Here is a 17468-nt window from a genome sequence, read left to right as displayed (position 1 = left end):
GTGGATGTGTTTACAGCTCCTCTGAGTGTGTGGATGTGTTGGCAGCTCCTCTGAGTGTGTGGATGTGTTTGCAGCTTCTCTGAGTGTGTGGATGTGTTTGCAGCTCCTCTGAGTGTGTGGATGTGTTTGTAGCTCCTCTGAGTGTGTGGATGTGTTTACAGCTCCTCTGAGTGTGTGGATGTGTTGGCAGCTCCTCTGAGTGTGTGGATGTGTTGGCAGCTCCTCTGAGTGTGTGGATGTATTTGCAGCTCCTCTGAGTGTGTGGATGTGTTGGCAGCTCCTCTGAGTGTGTGGATGTGTTGGCAGCTCCTCTGAGTGTGTGGATGTGTTTGTAGCTCCTCTGAGTGTGTGGATGTGTTGGCAGCTCCTCTGAGTGTGTGGATGTGTTTGTAGCTCCTCTGAGTGTGTGGATGTGTTTGCAGCTCCTCTGAGTGTGTGGATGTGTTTGCAGCTCCTCTGAGTGTGTGGATGTGTTTGTAGCTCCTCTGAGTGTGTGGATGTGTTGGCAGCTCCTCTGAGTGTGTGGATGTGTTTACAGCTCCTCTGTAGGAAGATGCTGGAGATGCTGGGCATCACCACTGTGGACATACAGCGGGACATCATCTCCTGTCTGCCTGAGGTCATTGACGACACTGAACACAACAACGTGGCCACACAGCTCAAGTAGGGACAGACTATGCAAAACTTCATGGTCCTGTAGGTCTATTCTTGTCGATAAAGCTATTGAATCTATAATTGTTTACATGTCTCTTTCCTCTCCTTAGAACAAGTGTGTACGAATTCACAGAGTTTTTGTTAAATATTACTCTTTTCGTCAGAATCAGCATTTAAGTTTTATTTGTTTGCATTGCATACCCGGGAAACCACCTCATAGTGTTGCACAACAGGTTTGTACTTAACTGTACAAGCTGCAAATCTGGACAGATTTATTTGATTCACTCACACTGGGAAGGACCCCTACCCTTTGATAAGTGTACATCTGTTGGGTTCTTTTATGTACTCCACGTGTGGCTCTCCCCAACGTGGGACCTCCATTTAATGTCCTATCAGAAGGACGTCCTTAACTGATGAAGCTATTAACATAAAGATCCAAGCCTGACCACACCATGTTATAGACATTTGTCATCCTAAGCAGTAATGTATATGTAACGTTACACGTATGTAGATAACATGGAAAAGGGCATCACTGTCTTACACCATGGCAAAATACTGCACTTCCTCTTGGATTTTCAAATCCCTGTAGTGAGTAATGGGTTTCTGTTATTTCAAGTCGGTATTTAGAGATGTAACACTTACTAGATAAAGCAATATACATGTACATATGTATGATACCAGTCCATTTCCGCAGTAAAAGGCAAGCCTAATGAACATACTAATTTTTTTGTGTTTTTGTTCCAGAGACAAGTTGAGTGACAGACAGCTGATGGTGGCAGTTTTGGATGCTCTGTCAAACCTGAATGTGAGACCTGAGCTGATGACTGAGGTGAGTTATCTGTCAGGACTGTCAATCATGGTGTCGTACATGGTATGCTATATGTGTATGACATCACGCATATCTTGCACAAACTTAAATTTGCACATTGAAAAAATTAAAAATCCGCCCTACATTTCATTGAAGACTTCATCATGGTGAATGTTGTTTACTGTAACTTTTGTACTTTACTACATGTATAAATGTACACTGTGCAGCTTATAGTACATGACAAATTAACACCATGATATAATTGTAGCTTTATACCATCTTAATTAGCTCGTTTTCTTTGTACATTTGTAAGCTCTCATTGTTTGGTGACACAAAAGTTAGTGCCCCTGCGTGTGGACCTAGAGTCCAGAGTTTGAAGCCCGGCTGTTGTTGAGATGTTGCTCCTCTGTGTCAGGTCCGGCTGGCTGTTCTGAGGAAGGTTCCAGGGGCAGAGCTGCAGGACTTGCCTGTGGTGGTGAAATTTCTGCTGCAGTCTGTCAGCACGCATGATGCTGTAGAGGTACTCAAAGTATTGTTTAATATAGATTACTCTATTCATTACATTAATGCACATCGTAGCCAATAACATCAATATATAACCAGGACTGGTCCTTATGTTTAGTGATATCTGCTGTGTACATGTACATGCCCTATACATGTCTCCATGTAAGTAAGGGCATAAATTTACAAAAATCGTAATAAAGTATGTACATTTGTACATGTACTGTGGCAGGACTTCTAAAACGTAGGCTCTAAAACTACTCTAATACATGTACATACAATGTCATGTAAGTTTGACTTCTTCTCGTCTCTTGATGATGTTTAGAATATAGGTTGAGATGGGGTTGTTTCAAATAGCAATGGTAGAAATACTTTTTTCCAGTGTTCTGTTCAAAATTTTGTTCTGCAATTTGAAAATATTTTCTGCAAATACACAAGCCTCCATGCTACAACCTTCCTTATTTATTTATCTATATATTTATCTACAATGTATTATCAACCTAATAATGCCTACTTATGTGCATCATATTTAGCCTTACAACATTGCTTCTTCTTTATTCTCTCCCTCTATCAAATTATAATTATTGTCTAGTAAAGTTTGAAACAGGAATTACATACATGTGTGTGAAAAAATTCAAATGACAAGCGAGTTTACTTTTAAATTATTGAAATTGGAACAGCAAAAGGGTATTTATTCAATATCAGTCAAATCAAATAATTCTTTTTTTATAATTTCAAATCATGATCATCATCATGATTTCAAAAGTATGTGTAAACAAATTGGCCTTATCTATCTGAAATACAATACAATTATTTTTAATGACCAGTGGGAGTGCATCAAACACCAACACTTAATAAGTGCAAAAATGTAAATTACCAACACAGATGAACTTTCAAACTGTTTGTGTTTTTACTCTCTCAGAAGTTTTGGTGAGAATTATAAAAAAAAAAAACTCGAAGACCATACCTTCTTTCAACTAAGTTAGACACATCCAGGTCATACTCTCATAGACATCACAGGCAAAGCTGAGATGCAGTTTTCTTTCTTTGATAGGTTGTGCGAGAATTACGGAACCAGCTGGACTTGACACCAGGACTGTCTACAGAAAGGGGAGCTGCAGGAGGGAAGTAAGTCTGGACTTCAGATGTCATCTTTTCAACTGCTGGTCTACACTGAACGCCCTCTTAATTGTAGCATTTTGTCAATGATTATGCATTTATTTATTGGTCTTCGTTTCCATAATTGATATCAGTCGATATTGCTCTCATTTTCAGCTACATACATGTATATCACATGTTTGGGAGTCTTATCATGGACTGTAGCAGGTTTATGAAATTTTCTCATTAATTATGCAAATTATATTCTGATTTGCATAATTAGCATTTGATTTTATGTGACTCATCAATTAAGCTAAAACGTCATGTATCTTACAGACCAAAAATCATTACAATCTGTCAACCCTTGAGTTATTCTCTTTCAAAGTCTTGAACAATATAGTCCCCTGCAGTCCCAAAAAAACTGCTAGGAGGCCCAATATATGCAATCTATGCCACTTATTCTCAGCCCACTCAATAATCATGATCAAAGCATGTCTAGTACATGAGCCAAAACTGGAAGTTCTGCTGCAGTACCTTAGAGGGCTGCTGGGGGTCCCATAATCGACCGTTTTCCCAAACTACCTACAAATGTACCAAATATCCAGTCTCCAACCAGACCCTATAGATTGCAAAGACCGTATCCAACTGGAAGAAGGAGCTTATAGTGCAATCTAAGGTCTGGAACAAGTCGGTCTGAACAAAGGCTATTAACATCTAATTGTTACCTAATCAAACTGTGATTCTGTAAGACTAGTGAGTTTATTACTCTCTGTCCGCACGGGCGTGCGGCGCCATGCCGGGCTGTCACGGGTCTGCTGCGCACTGTCTCACCTCCAGACCGCAACTGAGAGGCCGTCCACTTGGGCAGAGCTGCGAAAATTAAACTTCCCAGGAAAAATAAACTAAATGTTGCCAGCAGAAAAGCATAACAATAGCAAAACAAGATAAGGCCGTCATGGGACAGGAAGACGGCCCTCTGGTGGCAACGCTGCGGGCAGGCGGGCGCCCACTTAACTGTTCTCGGGGGAACTTGTAATATCTAGTAATAGTGGCTTAAACCCAAACAGTAAACATTGTCTATGAATGTTTTTGTAAGAACGGTTTTCCATGATGCCACAAACATCGCCGATGGGTGAAAGAAACTGCTATTGTGAGAGCTTTTTACTTAGCTCAACCAAGGCGCGAACCTCCCACTGGGACGTGCGCGGGTGACTGGGCTTGTCCCAGAAATCGGTCATAAAAAGATTAGTACCCCGGACATTCGTACGGCTGTTAGCATTACAACGAGGAGGGGCAGCGGCACCTTTATTGAATAGAAATGCTCCGCCCTGTTTGAGTTATAGCAGATCTTGGGTTGCGAAACGTACTTCCTCTGCCAGTTTGATACGGTCTTTATGCAACCTATAGATCTGCTTGGAGATTACCAAATATCAAACTATCCAGCCGCAGCTTCTCGAGTACTCCTGTCTACACACACAGACAGACACACAAACCTACAACTTTACCTTCATGGCGAAGGTAACTAATAAGTACATGTACATGTACATGTATATCCCTACCCCAGTGCTGCCAGCTCTTCCCGTGGCAGTGAGGCTCTGATTCTGGATGCCATTCGCTCCGGTATCACCTTTCAAAAGGCTATCGCTGAAGCCTGGATCAAGGTAGGTGTTTTCAAGGGAGTTCGTACAGTACAGTAACAGTGATTTTGTACCTGAACTTGTACTAAGCACAGTTAACAGGTCATAGTGTTTTAGACTAACTGACAGTAGTGATACATGTACAGTAGTAATACACGTACAGTACAGTCATGCTCTAAGGAATGATCAAAGAATTACACCTTGTGCAGTATACCTGTCAATTGCTAGAATGTGCGCACATCCAAAGCAAAGAATGATGGGACCTCACGTAATGACGCTCGTATTAGACCATCACTTTCCTTTGACAATGTGCTTCTTACTATTATATTATCATAAAGTATAACATAAAATGTGCATGACATTGTGTACTGTTACCAAAGCACAAAAGTGTGATCATTAACATGTAATGTAAGGTCACATTGTACCTGTACATGTACCTGCAGGACTGGTTATCCACATTGTGCAGACTTTAAGGTGCAAAAGACAATCCTTTTGAGCAGGAAAGAATGCAAAAGACCTGAATCAAATCATCGAACAAGGCAAAAACGTTGATAAATACAAAATGAGTAACATCACTTGTGGCATAAATGACTTTACTAGTCTAAGACATAATACGTGTTTCTTTGACTTAAAGCAGAAAAAACATACTAGTAATGATTATCATTAATAAGTACATGTACATGTATTTCCAATTTAATTTCTATTACATGTAGGTTACTAAGAGCCGCACTCACAGGGTTTTAAGTGTTAATTGGTCCACTCTTGATCTTAAATGTATTATTATGGTCAGTTACATGTACACTGATTTTCTATTTGAATACTCCTTTAAAAGAAGTGCTTCTGGAGTAAACCTGTTTTGCAAAAGTCAAGAATGCAGACAATGATCAGAAGATACTTAAGCTGGAAAAGCAACTCCTGGGACCAGAAGAATATCTTCTGCTGTGGTAGGCTTTAGTATATCTGTTGATTATGTTATAATTATCTACATGTATGATTGATTTTTTGTATTCTTTTTTGTGAGAAATGTTGTTTGTTGCTTCCTCTAGGCAGTGGAAAATGTCCCAAATGCAGCAGAACACAAGGTGAGAAAGTCTAAACCATTGATAGGTAACAATGTCAATTTTTAGACATGTACCTATAGGGATGCGTACCAAAACCCACGTTCCGGACCTAAACCCAGAGGAACCCATGGCATACATGTATTTGAATAATTGCCTTAGCGGCATAATGAGGTTGCGTTTCGACCTGGTGATCGCAAAATTCAAGCGGCGTCGGTCCGCGCCCCGCCGGCCGAGCATGGATCGCAAGACCGATCGGCCGGCGTCGAGGCGTGCGGACCCGCTGCACTTCTTCCGGGCGGAGCGCCACTGTGGCATTGTGTACCCACAGAGATCAAGCAAACATGACCCTGTGTGATGCAAAGAAAAACATAACCAATATGGCACCCACTGGCAGCACGCGATCTTCAACCAATCACACCGCTAGCTTTCCTTAACATCATCCAAATCTCGCGATAACTTGAGACAACTTGCGAGACTTAGGGAATTCTGTAATGGCCACCATGGACGGCAATGATTTCGTCTTTTTCAGGCGCAAATTTCGCGATTTACGGAAGGCTTAAGATAGTCTAGAACGAAAAAAATATATGTGAGCAGTGTTCCCGCCAGGCATACCTCAGTGCGTCTTTGGACGCACTTTTTTTGGAAAGGACGCACTCAGCTGGGCTGAGTGCGTCCAAATAAAATTTTGAAGGGAGGCTAATTTCTGTCACAAGTGGAACTAGAATCTTAGAACAACCGCTCATTTGGTAAGAAAGAAGCCTACGATGTACTTCCAGGGCTCTCTGTTACGCATTGTTAGCAGTCCAGGGCCAGGGGCGGAGCACCGCACGCCTTAAAAACATCAAACTCACGCCGGGCGGCCCTGGCCCCAGTGAGACACGCCCCCGTAAGCTCTAAGATCCGAAGTTCAGTGAAGTGCCGACGGTCCTACGGCCGCGGGGCCAGTACACAATATTCACTCGAACAAGGAGCGCCTCTAAATATCGTGTTGTTGCCCTCATTGTACTTTTTTGATGACAGTCATACAGATATTTGCGGCTCTATTAGTATTTCACAAGCCGTTTATATCTTGATCATGAACTGGGACGAGCTCAGGCGAAAGGTTCGCGCCAAACATGATCATGAAACGCCTGAAGGATGATAGCATCACAACGTAACAAAGCACACGGCAAGCACATCGATACATGAAAAAAATTATGTATGTCCCAGAAACTAATACAATTCACTAAAATCACACCCAACTTCTTGTAATCCTTCGATTTTATATAGAGAAATGTCATTGTGTTTATCAACTTACAATGTGATCGTGATTTCCCTCTTTTACGTTTGGATGCGGTGAACACACCTCAGTGCAGCCATCTTGTCAAAAGTTGTGTCGCGATTTCGTTCAATTTGCTATTGGAAAATTGACGCAAAGACCTGATCTCTGGCTCGCAGTATGACTGCACGAGTATGAACATAGTTTTACGTACATCTAGGAAAAAAAGAATGGTACGTACAGGATGAAGAAAGCATGGAGAGTCGTCAATGACTGCACGAGTATGAGCATAGTTTTACGTACATCTAGGAAAAAAAGAATGGTACGTACAGGATGAAGAAAGCATGGAGAGTCGTCACTGGGAGCTACGGCACGCACGGCTTTTCTGTAGAGACACAACTTTCTTTTCCATGGCTGTCGCCTGTAGGACTGTTTGCCTTGCAGCTACGATTTTGCCACTGGATGATCATTGATTTTCTAGGATCGACCCAACATTGAACCGGCCTGGATGTCATGTTCACTTTTGTGACGGTAATTTATGCTTCTTTGACCGACAAATGGATTCTATACTAATCGCATATCGTCCGATAATTAACTAGTTTCGTACTTGGTAACGTTACGAACGTTATGTTTTTTAATAAACTACGGCCTGCTTGTGAAAATTACTTGTAAGCTCATGTTTACTTACCTTTTCCTGTTAGTAACGTTCACGAGAACTACCGGTGTTAGTGACATAAAAACGAACTCTCCGGTCGAGAACAAACGATCGCCATGAAAATGAAAACTGATAGCCGGTTTTATCAAACTAATCAAAGACTTAAATAGTATTTTCCATGCTCATTATCAAACTTGGTCGGTATCCACGTACCTCAAAACACGAATATAGAAGTAAAACAATGTGTTAGAAGTAAACAACAACGGTTGACAACATAATCTACCGATTTCCTGCGTTTTGAAAAGCACATTTTTGGGTCCTTCTCGTTAGCACTGCCACCGATAATGACAATGGCGGCGGTAAAAGGGACCACTGACAACCACTCTCTATGGCATGATTTCTCTCTCAAAATGCGGGAGATTGCGTTTCTGAAGGCTTGAAGATCCAAAATTTCACGGGGGAGAATCCCCCCGGACCCCCCTAAATTGCGACCGCCTTCGGCAGTCGGGTAGCGCCTTCGGCGCTCCCCCCTCCCCCCATATTATATTTTGGTGGACGCACTCTTACCCTGGGCTGGCGGGAACGCTGTATGTGAGTGCTAGATTTTTTACCGGTCCAGTACCGAAATAACCGAATCACTGGGTTTCGATTTTTTGGACCTGAACCGAAATGTTTAACAGGTCCAGAACCGGTCCGGCGTAACCAGTACGCATCCCTACATGTACCCATCAGGACACTTAAGTCTAGACCAGAAATTTGTGAAACTTTCTGACAACATGTTTTTGTTGGATGAGAACTTTAAAGATATTCTGTTTTCTACAAAGTTCCTTTTTGTAGACCTATTATATTTTCCCACCATATATTCTTGACTAACGTAGATACAACATGCATATCTAATAGGTTTACAAACAGTGACTTGAAATGTGAAAGCACGTCAAAGCTCCAGATGATGGGGAACAGAAGACGTTAAAGGCACCCAGAGCATTTTATGAGGCTTGAAAACTGGAAATAGTCTAGTTGCTGTAATCTGTATGAAATTGACATTTAATGCCACTGTTTACCACATTTGTTTGTGGATTTATCAAAAGTGCTCAAAAGTGGAACAAAAATAAGCTACATGGTGATCTTTTAGTTTCACGCGCCTAGTGTAAATAGACCGATACCATAGCCCCGCCCACCTCCGTCAAAACGTAGAAATGCAAAATCAAAACATGGAAATGGAAATATTTGACGGACATGCAGTCACTATCTCATTGGTCGAACCGCTAATTATGATGGACAGTCAGGATCAGTCTATCAGGGCTTGGATTTTCTATCAGATCTTTCCACACAACGACACCGTATCTTTGCTCCTTTAATGTTGATATGTAATGGTATAGTGTTATTGAAACGTACTATGGGTAGGCATGACCAGAAAGTGGAGTTTTTTATTCAAGTTTCAAGACTTTGCAGAAAACAGTGCATCTTTCAAGTTCTCATCACACAAAAAATGTTTTGGTCTAGGCTACTGATAGATACAACTTATGAACCATTCTGTGAGTTCACAACAGGAATCCTGACCAGTGTGAGTCTGAGAGGTGATTAATACCGATCTGCCAAATCCACCCCTAAAGAGGATTTGGTATATTACTGAGATTAATTCCCTCTTGTCGGGAATGAGACCAGATTGGGACAGTTGATACCAGGATTCCTGAAGCGGGATCAATCCTGAGCCCTGGGTGAATTTCTGTATAAAAGTTTTCCATGTTTGTGGATATATTTCAGGACGTGGATGTTCTTGTTCTTCTGTTGCTTCACTCCACGGCCGTGACTAAGACGCGCCGCAGGGCGGTGGAGGGGCTGCTGAGGGCGAAAGTTCGTTCTGGGAAGTTCACACATGATTTGCTGAGGAAAACATTCACCACTCATGCACAAGTTAGTAACGGATAACATTGTTTATGTTCATGTATTGTAACTATGTATATGTAGGTATGACAGGGTAGAGATTGTAATCTTCTTGCAATACGTGTACATGTAGGTTGTATCAAATAATGCATCCACATCTTCAAGTACATGTATGTCTGTCCTCCTCTGAAAATTATTATTGACATTTATATTTACTATCAACATGTCACTTGCAAATAAGCCTGCACCTTTAAGTTGAGCTTACCTTCAAGTTGTTGTTGTTCATTACAATGATTATGCTGTCCATAACTGTCATGTACGAGGGCGAGTCAAAAAGGAATACCACTTAATAATATGCTACAATCACAGTTGGAAAAAGGGGCCTGCCAGGCAGTTAACAGGCTGGTTTTTTTGTTGTTGTTTTTTTCACTTTCAGACTTGAACCCTAAATGGCCCCGTGGGGCACCCTGTGACAACCAGTTTAGAATCAACCCCACACCCATTATCAAATAGATGCCGTAAGCTACATTGTGTAATTGTGGCAACATCGAGAGGTACCCTTGCAGTGTCTGGCAGTCCATCGGGACAAACTTAGATTTTGTGGCTTCAGGGCCCGGCTGGGGCTACACCTACTGGCACCATCACCAATGTGACCGTAGCATTAATCATAGCAGGTTCAGTCTCAAGAAGATTATGTCCCTTCACCTTTGCGCCAGATTTCATTTCATTCTGTAACTGAATGAACCTGCCATAATGATACAAACTGCATCACCCTGGTCTGTTGTATCCAGATTCTGCGTGAGTATTTCCAGTCTGTGCTGACCATGGCGGAGGTTCTCCTGCGATCCCCGGAGCCTGCGGTGGAGTTGTTCGGCTGCCACGTGTACCAGGAAGCCTTCAGGGCTTTTGACATGTACTGCAGACAGGTGCGCTCAGGAAAACAGTCTTTGTTCTGTTTTTATGAGTCATTGTATGAATTAGATGCATCTAAGTTCGCGGTTAATTTCGTGGTGGTAAGGAGAAAACAGAGTGTTTGTGCAGGCTTCGAGTTGACAATTATCATTGAGCACTATAGCCATTGCTGCAGCAGTAATAAAAACACTGGCACCATAACAGACAGCCACTGAGCGGGGCGCAAACAACCAATTGGAAGATTGCTACAGACGGACAGAACAATCTCTTTTGGCAGTGCTGCCATGATTACCTGTCACTGATCAGTGCTTTTTACAGTATTATATACAATCATTATTAGTAATGTCATATGGCCAAAATTTGTCCTTTTTTCAGGAAGTGGTTGGTTCCCTGGTGACGCACATCGGGAGTGGAGTGACCAGTGAGGTGGACTCTGCGCTGGACGTGTTGTGTCAGCTGGTCAGAGACATGCCATCCGCCATGGCTCCCTTCTCTGTCTTCATTAAGGTAAGAATGGCTCCATGGGATTCCAACACAACTTATTTAGTACTTACACATGTAGTCTAGTAGTTTTTACCGTTTGGTGTTGGACAACTCTACAGAATCAAGTTGTTGTAATGTCCATGTTAACGTTTATATGACAATGTGTTGTCTTAACATGTTTTCTGGGAATGGAGAGTGGGGGACTTATGTATCGGACATACATGTACTGGCAGGTATAACAGCCCTTTGGCATAATATGCCAGCTCTGCAGGCACATGACGCGGCAGCAGCTGGTTATATTACTCTGAACAACCTGCACACCTAACTTTTGCACATCTAGCTGTACTACTAGTGTTGTTTAACTAAGCTATATCATGTACAACTAAAAATAAGGATGCCTCTACTGTAATGAGTTCCACTCTACAATAGTTCTAGGAAAAAATAAATTTTTGAAGACCAGTCGTGACTCCTGGATTGATAAATGGTACTTGAAGGCATGACTACTCTCGTTCTTTTCCGAGCTGGTATTAGATACTTAGTAGTTGGTACGTCCACCATTTTATTAGTCTATCATACATGTACATGTTCTGTTTAATATGTAATTTTTATGTCGTGTTGGCGTAAATGTTGGTGTAACCTTAAGGGTGTTTGGCCCAGGACCCACAGGTTCTGTGTTCCAATCCCTTGACATGCCACCAATGTTGTACCCTTGAGAAAGGCAATTGACATGACTTTCCTTACCCAGGTGTAAAAATGGGTACCTGACTTCGGTCGGGGAGGTAAAGGGTGTTGGAAGGAGAGGGATGGGCTCCGCCTTCCAACACCGTGTCCTAGACACAGTGATACTTGTAACAACCCACTGGCACTATGGCCTCAAAATGGCTATGGGACTATCTTCACTGTTTATGATACTTGTTTTGTTTTTGATATCACAGGGGGTTCTGGACTACCTGGACAACCTGACGGTGGCACAGATCCGTAAGCTGTTCTCCATGCTGGGAACTCTGGCGTTCTCCGGCACACAGGACGGCGCTCACATCCAGGACGACATGCACATACTCATCAGGAAACAGCTGTCCAACACTACACCCAAGTACGATGGACAAGATTTGTATCTGTATACTACATGTAAAGCCTGTATACCTGCCCTACTGCGTAACACACCATGAGCCAGCTTCTGTATCTGTATAGCTGGTATAACTGCTCTGTGGTGTAACACACCAGCTTCTGTATCTGTATAGCTGGTATAACTGCTCTGTGGTGTAACACACCAGCTTCTGTATCTGTATAGCTGGTATAACTGCTCTGTGGTGTAACACACCAGCTTCTGTATCTGTATAGCTGGTATAACTGCTCTGTGGTGTAACACACCAGCTTCTGTATCTGTATAGCTGGTATAACTGCTCTGTGGTGTAACACACCAGCTTCTGTATCTGTATAGCTGGTATAACTGCTCTGTGGTGTAACACTCCAGTTTCTGTATTTGTATACATGTAGCTGGTATAACTGCTCTGTGGTGTAACACTCCAGTTTCTGTATCTGTATAGCTGGTATAACTGCTCTGTGGAGTAACACACCAGCTTCTGTGTCTGTATACATGTAGCTGGTATAACTGCCCTACGCCTAGTGCACCAGCTTTGCAGGCAGTAGCTGGTTATATTACACTGAACAACCTGTCACAACCTACATGTACATGTACATGTAGCCTTTACACATCTGGCTGTAACTTGAAAAAGTGTAAGTGCTGTTTGAAGCTATCCAGCGAAGATGCCCCTACTGCACTTGGTCATAACGAATTCTACTCTATGGTATAAGATTTCTCTCACATTTTAATTGTATGTGTAAGTATATACATGATATTGTATGATTATAGTCACCTGATCACGGCCATGAGGTGTACAATTCACTATATGTGTAACTATCCAGTTGGTTTACAAGCTCAGTGTTTGAAATACTACTTGTACATATACACGTTAGTGCAGGTAAAATTGGAGCTGTACATTCATTTCTGGTACAAAACACAATAACTGAACCTAACCTGCACTGGTCCTCATACTGGGTAGTATTGTAGATGCATGTACAGTTTGAATCCACGCTGTTTCACTTATCTGACATGCACACTACTGGACATTGTTGCAGTCCTTAAGCCGGTGTCACAATTCATGCAAGCATCGGCCGATTTTGTAGATCGCCGGAAGCTCGACCGTATTTTTCGCTGAAAACCTGCCCCGTCACAAATTAAAACGGAGCGCGGGCGACGTCCGTCAAACACTAATAATCATAAATCCCACATAAGACGGTACCATGTCTTGGACACGGACGAAGTCAGAATCAATTGACCTGGTAACAAGCTCAAATTTGGACCAACTTTATTTTCTGAGTTGTGGCAAATCTGTAGGACATGAGTAAAGTGGGTGGGTACACTGAAAATAATAACCTAAACAGGAATTTTGTCATAAACCAATCCGATTACCAGCGCAGGAGCCACAAAGTCAACAGATTAGTCGTTTAACTCCGATCCAAGCATTTTCACCAGACGGAAATCGACCGAAGCTCAGGCGAACGCCGTCCGAGCTTCGGCCGACCGTTGATAAGCCTATCGACGCCCTGCCGACGCCTGGGCGTGCCTCGGCAGACAAACATAGATCTAAAATGACTCAGTAGACTTACAACTAGTCATTTTGTGGAGGAAAAACTCAGGAAGTCAAGTCAAGCCTCAAAAGTCAAGCCCCAGTTCATTAATACATAAATTGAAACATCCAAACCAATACCAAAAAAGAAACAAGAAGTATTGTCTTCGGTGTCCATATTTTATTTATAATAAGATTGTTTCCATGAAAATTTAACTTTGCAATTGAATTGTCTTTCATTAGAAAAGTTTGGCAGCATTCTTTGACAAGTTGATATTAGTATTAGTTAATATTAAAGTATTATTTATCATCTATGTTATAAACCAAGCTGGCGTTACCTTTTATCTATAAACAAGGAGTTCGGCCGGAGCCCATCCAAGCTCCCATCGACACCAGTACAACGCTCGCCCGAAGCACGACTTACTTTTCATGAGTCGGCCGGAACACTGACGACGGTCGTGCGATTATTGTACAAAGCCCGTGCGAGGCTCGCACGAGGCCGAAGAGTTCGGGCGACCTCCGACCGACCAAAAATCGGGTCTAAAATCCGCAGATGCCCGCCCGAATATTGACCGAGCGCTGGGCGTTGCTCGCGCGAGCTACGGGCAAACTGTTGACGAGCTATGCGAGTTCAAAAATCGTCGCCGAGGCCTCGCTGAATTTAAGCGCAGCTTCCAGTGCCCCGCGAACGTCGGCCGAGCTCCGAAAATTCGCCCGAAGCCCGTAGAATCGACAGGACGTCGGTCGTACTTCGCCCGAAAATCGCCATTTGGAGCTCGCCGACAAGTCGGCCGAGTTAAATTCTTCATTTGTGACGGGGGCTTTAGGACTGGACATTCAGCCATGTTCTACTGTTCATTGTGCTTGTGGAAAAGAACAAGAGGAATTTACCAGGTATACATTGTAGCAATGAACCTTTTAAAACTTGTAGATAATGTAATGATGCCAACTGTTCCATGATATACATTGAACAATGGATATGATTGTCTGTTTCATGTGTTTTGCAGATATAAGAGAATGGGGGTGATTGGGGCCATCATGGTGGTGAGAAGCCTCGGGGCAAGAAGGTACTGTAGTACACTACACACGTCAATGTAATACAAAATGTACATTATAGTCTACGTTCTTGAGAGTCTGATTTGTAGAGGTAATACATGTATTTGTATCCCTCTGAAGTTGTGCTTGATCAGAGATTATTTTACTGCTTATTAACGATGACATACAGTATTGATACCCATGTCTTATAATATTCGAATATATATTTTATATAGAGAACAACACTGTTACAGTATTAGTTGGGTATTATCTTGGAAAGAAATTGGTATAATTGGTTCTTGTGTGTGTGTTTTTTGTTGTTGTTCTGCTGTACTTGATTAAATTTTTTGATATTTGTTCTTAAAGTGAACTATTAGTAATGGACTTCAGGCTTGATAATTGTGTAATAAATCTAACTTTTTATGTTGAGTATCTACATTTGTATCATAATGCCAGTTCATTCTAGAAGTGACGCTCAAGAAGAGTGATGGGGGTCACTCCAACATCTGGAAGTGATCTTTGTATCATATCCAGTAACTGTTGTAGAGATTGATTTATGTTTAAGAACTGTGTAATACAATTATTCTATTAAAGATTTCATTTGTGTTAATACAGAGAGGAGGGAGCCCCCTCTATCAGTAAGGATTTCTATGATCAGGTCAGTAAGATTAGTGTTTCTTTGAGTGGCAGGGGTACATGTACATGTACATGTACAATGTACAGTACCGTGCATTTCTGTGCCATGGTGTTTATTCAGGAAAAAACATGTAACTGTGCTCGTCATGCATGTACTGTGTATTGTTCCTGATGCTACATCCATGTTGCCGAGTATCAAGCTTATTGAGTATGTTAATGAACATTCAATATGTAAGATAATGTACGTGTACAATGTAGATGTGAAATGAAAGCACTACTGTTTACTACATGTCCCCATGGTGCAAGTTGTAACGCCATCTGGATCAACTTCTGTGGATCCATTGGCCCGAGTTTGATCCTAGGATCAGACCCATCTCGGACATGCAGGGTTTGAAATACAATGAAGCAACTTGCAATTTACAAGGGATTTTCAAGATTTGCAAGTAAAAATAATATGACCTTGCAATTTTGCAAGTTGAAAATACCGGTGGATTGTGTAAACATTGCGAAACTTACAAAGATTCAGCCTCAAAATTCACCCGGTACATTCTTTTTTGGATGGTACATTTATTATGTTTTTGCAAGTAACCCAAAAAAAAGTATTTCGATCCCTGGACATGTTGAACAGGATTGTCTTCGTCATTTTGGATGGTGACGTAAAGCCGGCGGCCCTGTGTATGAGGTTCAGGCATAAACCAGAAGTGTCAAATCTCTGCACGTAAAAGAACCCAACACACTTATCGAGAAAAGTAGGGGTGACCCGGTATGCTTGGCCAAAAACGCAAGCAGTAGCGAAGCCGCATTGCACTACCGCTAGCTACTTGAAAAAACAGCATGCTTCACCTCAATTGAGGTCGGACTTTAACTTACTTTTACTGTAGATAACAGGCCTTCTGGGGATGGTCCGAACCAGCTGTCAGCACATGCCTGATGAGTATGCACTGTTCATGGACGAACTGGCCTGTGTCATGCAGAATAGACAGCTGGATGAAAAAGTAGAGGTAAGCTAAGCGGGTATCTCACTTGAAAAAATTCTGCTGCGTATTTGCAAAGTGGCGTAAACCAGTGCCAATCAGCTCAATTTGTCGCCTGAAGTGTTTCATTTTTTTGTTAATTTGAAAACAATTTGCAATGGGCAAAATGGTGCAAATGAGTGCAAAATAGTGAACATCCTTTTATCGCTGTAACTCTCTTTCAGATAAATTTTTCATCATTGTACGTATGTTTTTAATTCAATGACAACACTGGTTTACAATAAAGTTATCTTGTATCTAAACTGAGAATGTGACATTTCGGACCAGCCATTTTGCCCTTTAGTTTTTATGTTTTATGAGCTTACCAGATCCATCCAGTTGCTTGTCAATTAAAGTAAGTTACATTTTATTTGACCGTTATCTTGTGTATCGTATTATCTGAATGTCTAAACTTCATTTATACAAATTTAAACCTTATTTTTGGTGCAATTTAATATCTTGATATCTTGTGGAGAAACTAATAGTTAGTAGAAGTTATTAGTAAAGCTGACTTGTTGGAGGAATGAAGAAAGGCACTACTTCACTAACAGTACAAGTCATGTACAAATGTAAGTCAGTAGTTACTAGAGTGTCCTATTCCCCCGTAGGCGTGGATCAGTGAGGATGTGCTGACAGACTTCCAGGACGACTATGTGGTGGACGTGGAAGCAGACAGAATTAGTCAAAGGTCAGTTCACGTATCCAGGCAAAATTTGTTCATATCGATAATTCGTGGAATTGTGTTTGACCAAGTGGTCCTGGGTTCGAATCCCCTGATGACATGCCACCGATGTTGTGCTCTTGGGAAACGCACTTTATAAGACTTTCCTCACTCCAACCAGGTGTAACAAGAGTTCCACGACCTCAAATCTCCATGAACAATTCTATTCATGCAAATGACTTACACATTTGCATACTATATGCTTGGTCATGAACACCTTTATCTACCTTACATGTTGCAATGTTGACAGTCCTATAATTTTGAAATTAGATGAATTATAGTATTTTGCATTGATTATGCAAATTAGGAATTTATTTGCATAATTGGTATCTGTTGATGCTCCGCTTTTCATTAACTACATATGTTACATGTATTTGAGTCTGATAATGGAAAACACTGCAAATATAGATAATCCTCATTAGCTATGCAAATTAAGGAACAATTAGCATAATTTGCACTTCATTATGCATATCTCTGTCTAA

At 41.6% G+C, this 17468-nt stretch overlaps 1 protein-coding gene across 1 annotated transcript in view; it reads left to right on the top strand.

Moving 5' to 3' along the window:
* LOC136435777 (Fanconi anemia group D2 protein-like) overlaps nucleotides 1-17468 on the top strand; it is a 50253-nt gene that overhangs the window by 13250 nt on the left and 19535 nt on the right. Inside the window, exons 10-23 of the mRNA XM_066429501.1 lie at nucleotides 539-663; nucleotides 1399-1483; nucleotides 1878-1982; nucleotides 3018-3091; nucleotides 4626-4722; nucleotides 5745-5780; nucleotides 9437-9586; nucleotides 10348-10482; nucleotides 10844-10975; nucleotides 11887-12044; nucleotides 14589-14648; nucleotides 15232-15274; nucleotides 16134-16253; nucleotides 16874-16953. Coding sequence (XP_066285598.1) covers nucleotides 539-663; nucleotides 1399-1483; nucleotides 1878-1982; nucleotides 3018-3091; nucleotides 4626-4722; nucleotides 5745-5780; nucleotides 9437-9586; nucleotides 10348-10482; nucleotides 10844-10975; nucleotides 11887-12044; nucleotides 14589-14648; nucleotides 15232-15274; nucleotides 16134-16253; nucleotides 16874-16953 — 1400 coding nt within the window. The remainder of the gene's footprint in view (nucleotides 1-538; nucleotides 664-1398; nucleotides 1484-1877; nucleotides 1983-3017; nucleotides 3092-4625; nucleotides 4723-5744; nucleotides 5781-9436; nucleotides 9587-10347; nucleotides 10483-10843; nucleotides 10976-11886; nucleotides 12045-14588; nucleotides 14649-15231; nucleotides 15275-16133; nucleotides 16254-16873; nucleotides 16954-17468) is intronic.

Source organism: Branchiostoma lanceolatum, chromosome 5, assembly GCF_035083965.1.
Source record: "Branchiostoma lanceolatum isolate klBraLanc5 chromosome 5, klBraLanc5.hap2, whole genome shotgun sequence".
NCBI classification, from domain to species: Eukaryota; Metazoa; Chordata; class Leptocardii; order Amphioxiformes; family Branchiostomatidae; genus Branchiostoma; species Branchiostoma lanceolatum.
This window is presented reverse-complemented; position numbering and strand designations above follow the sequence as displayed.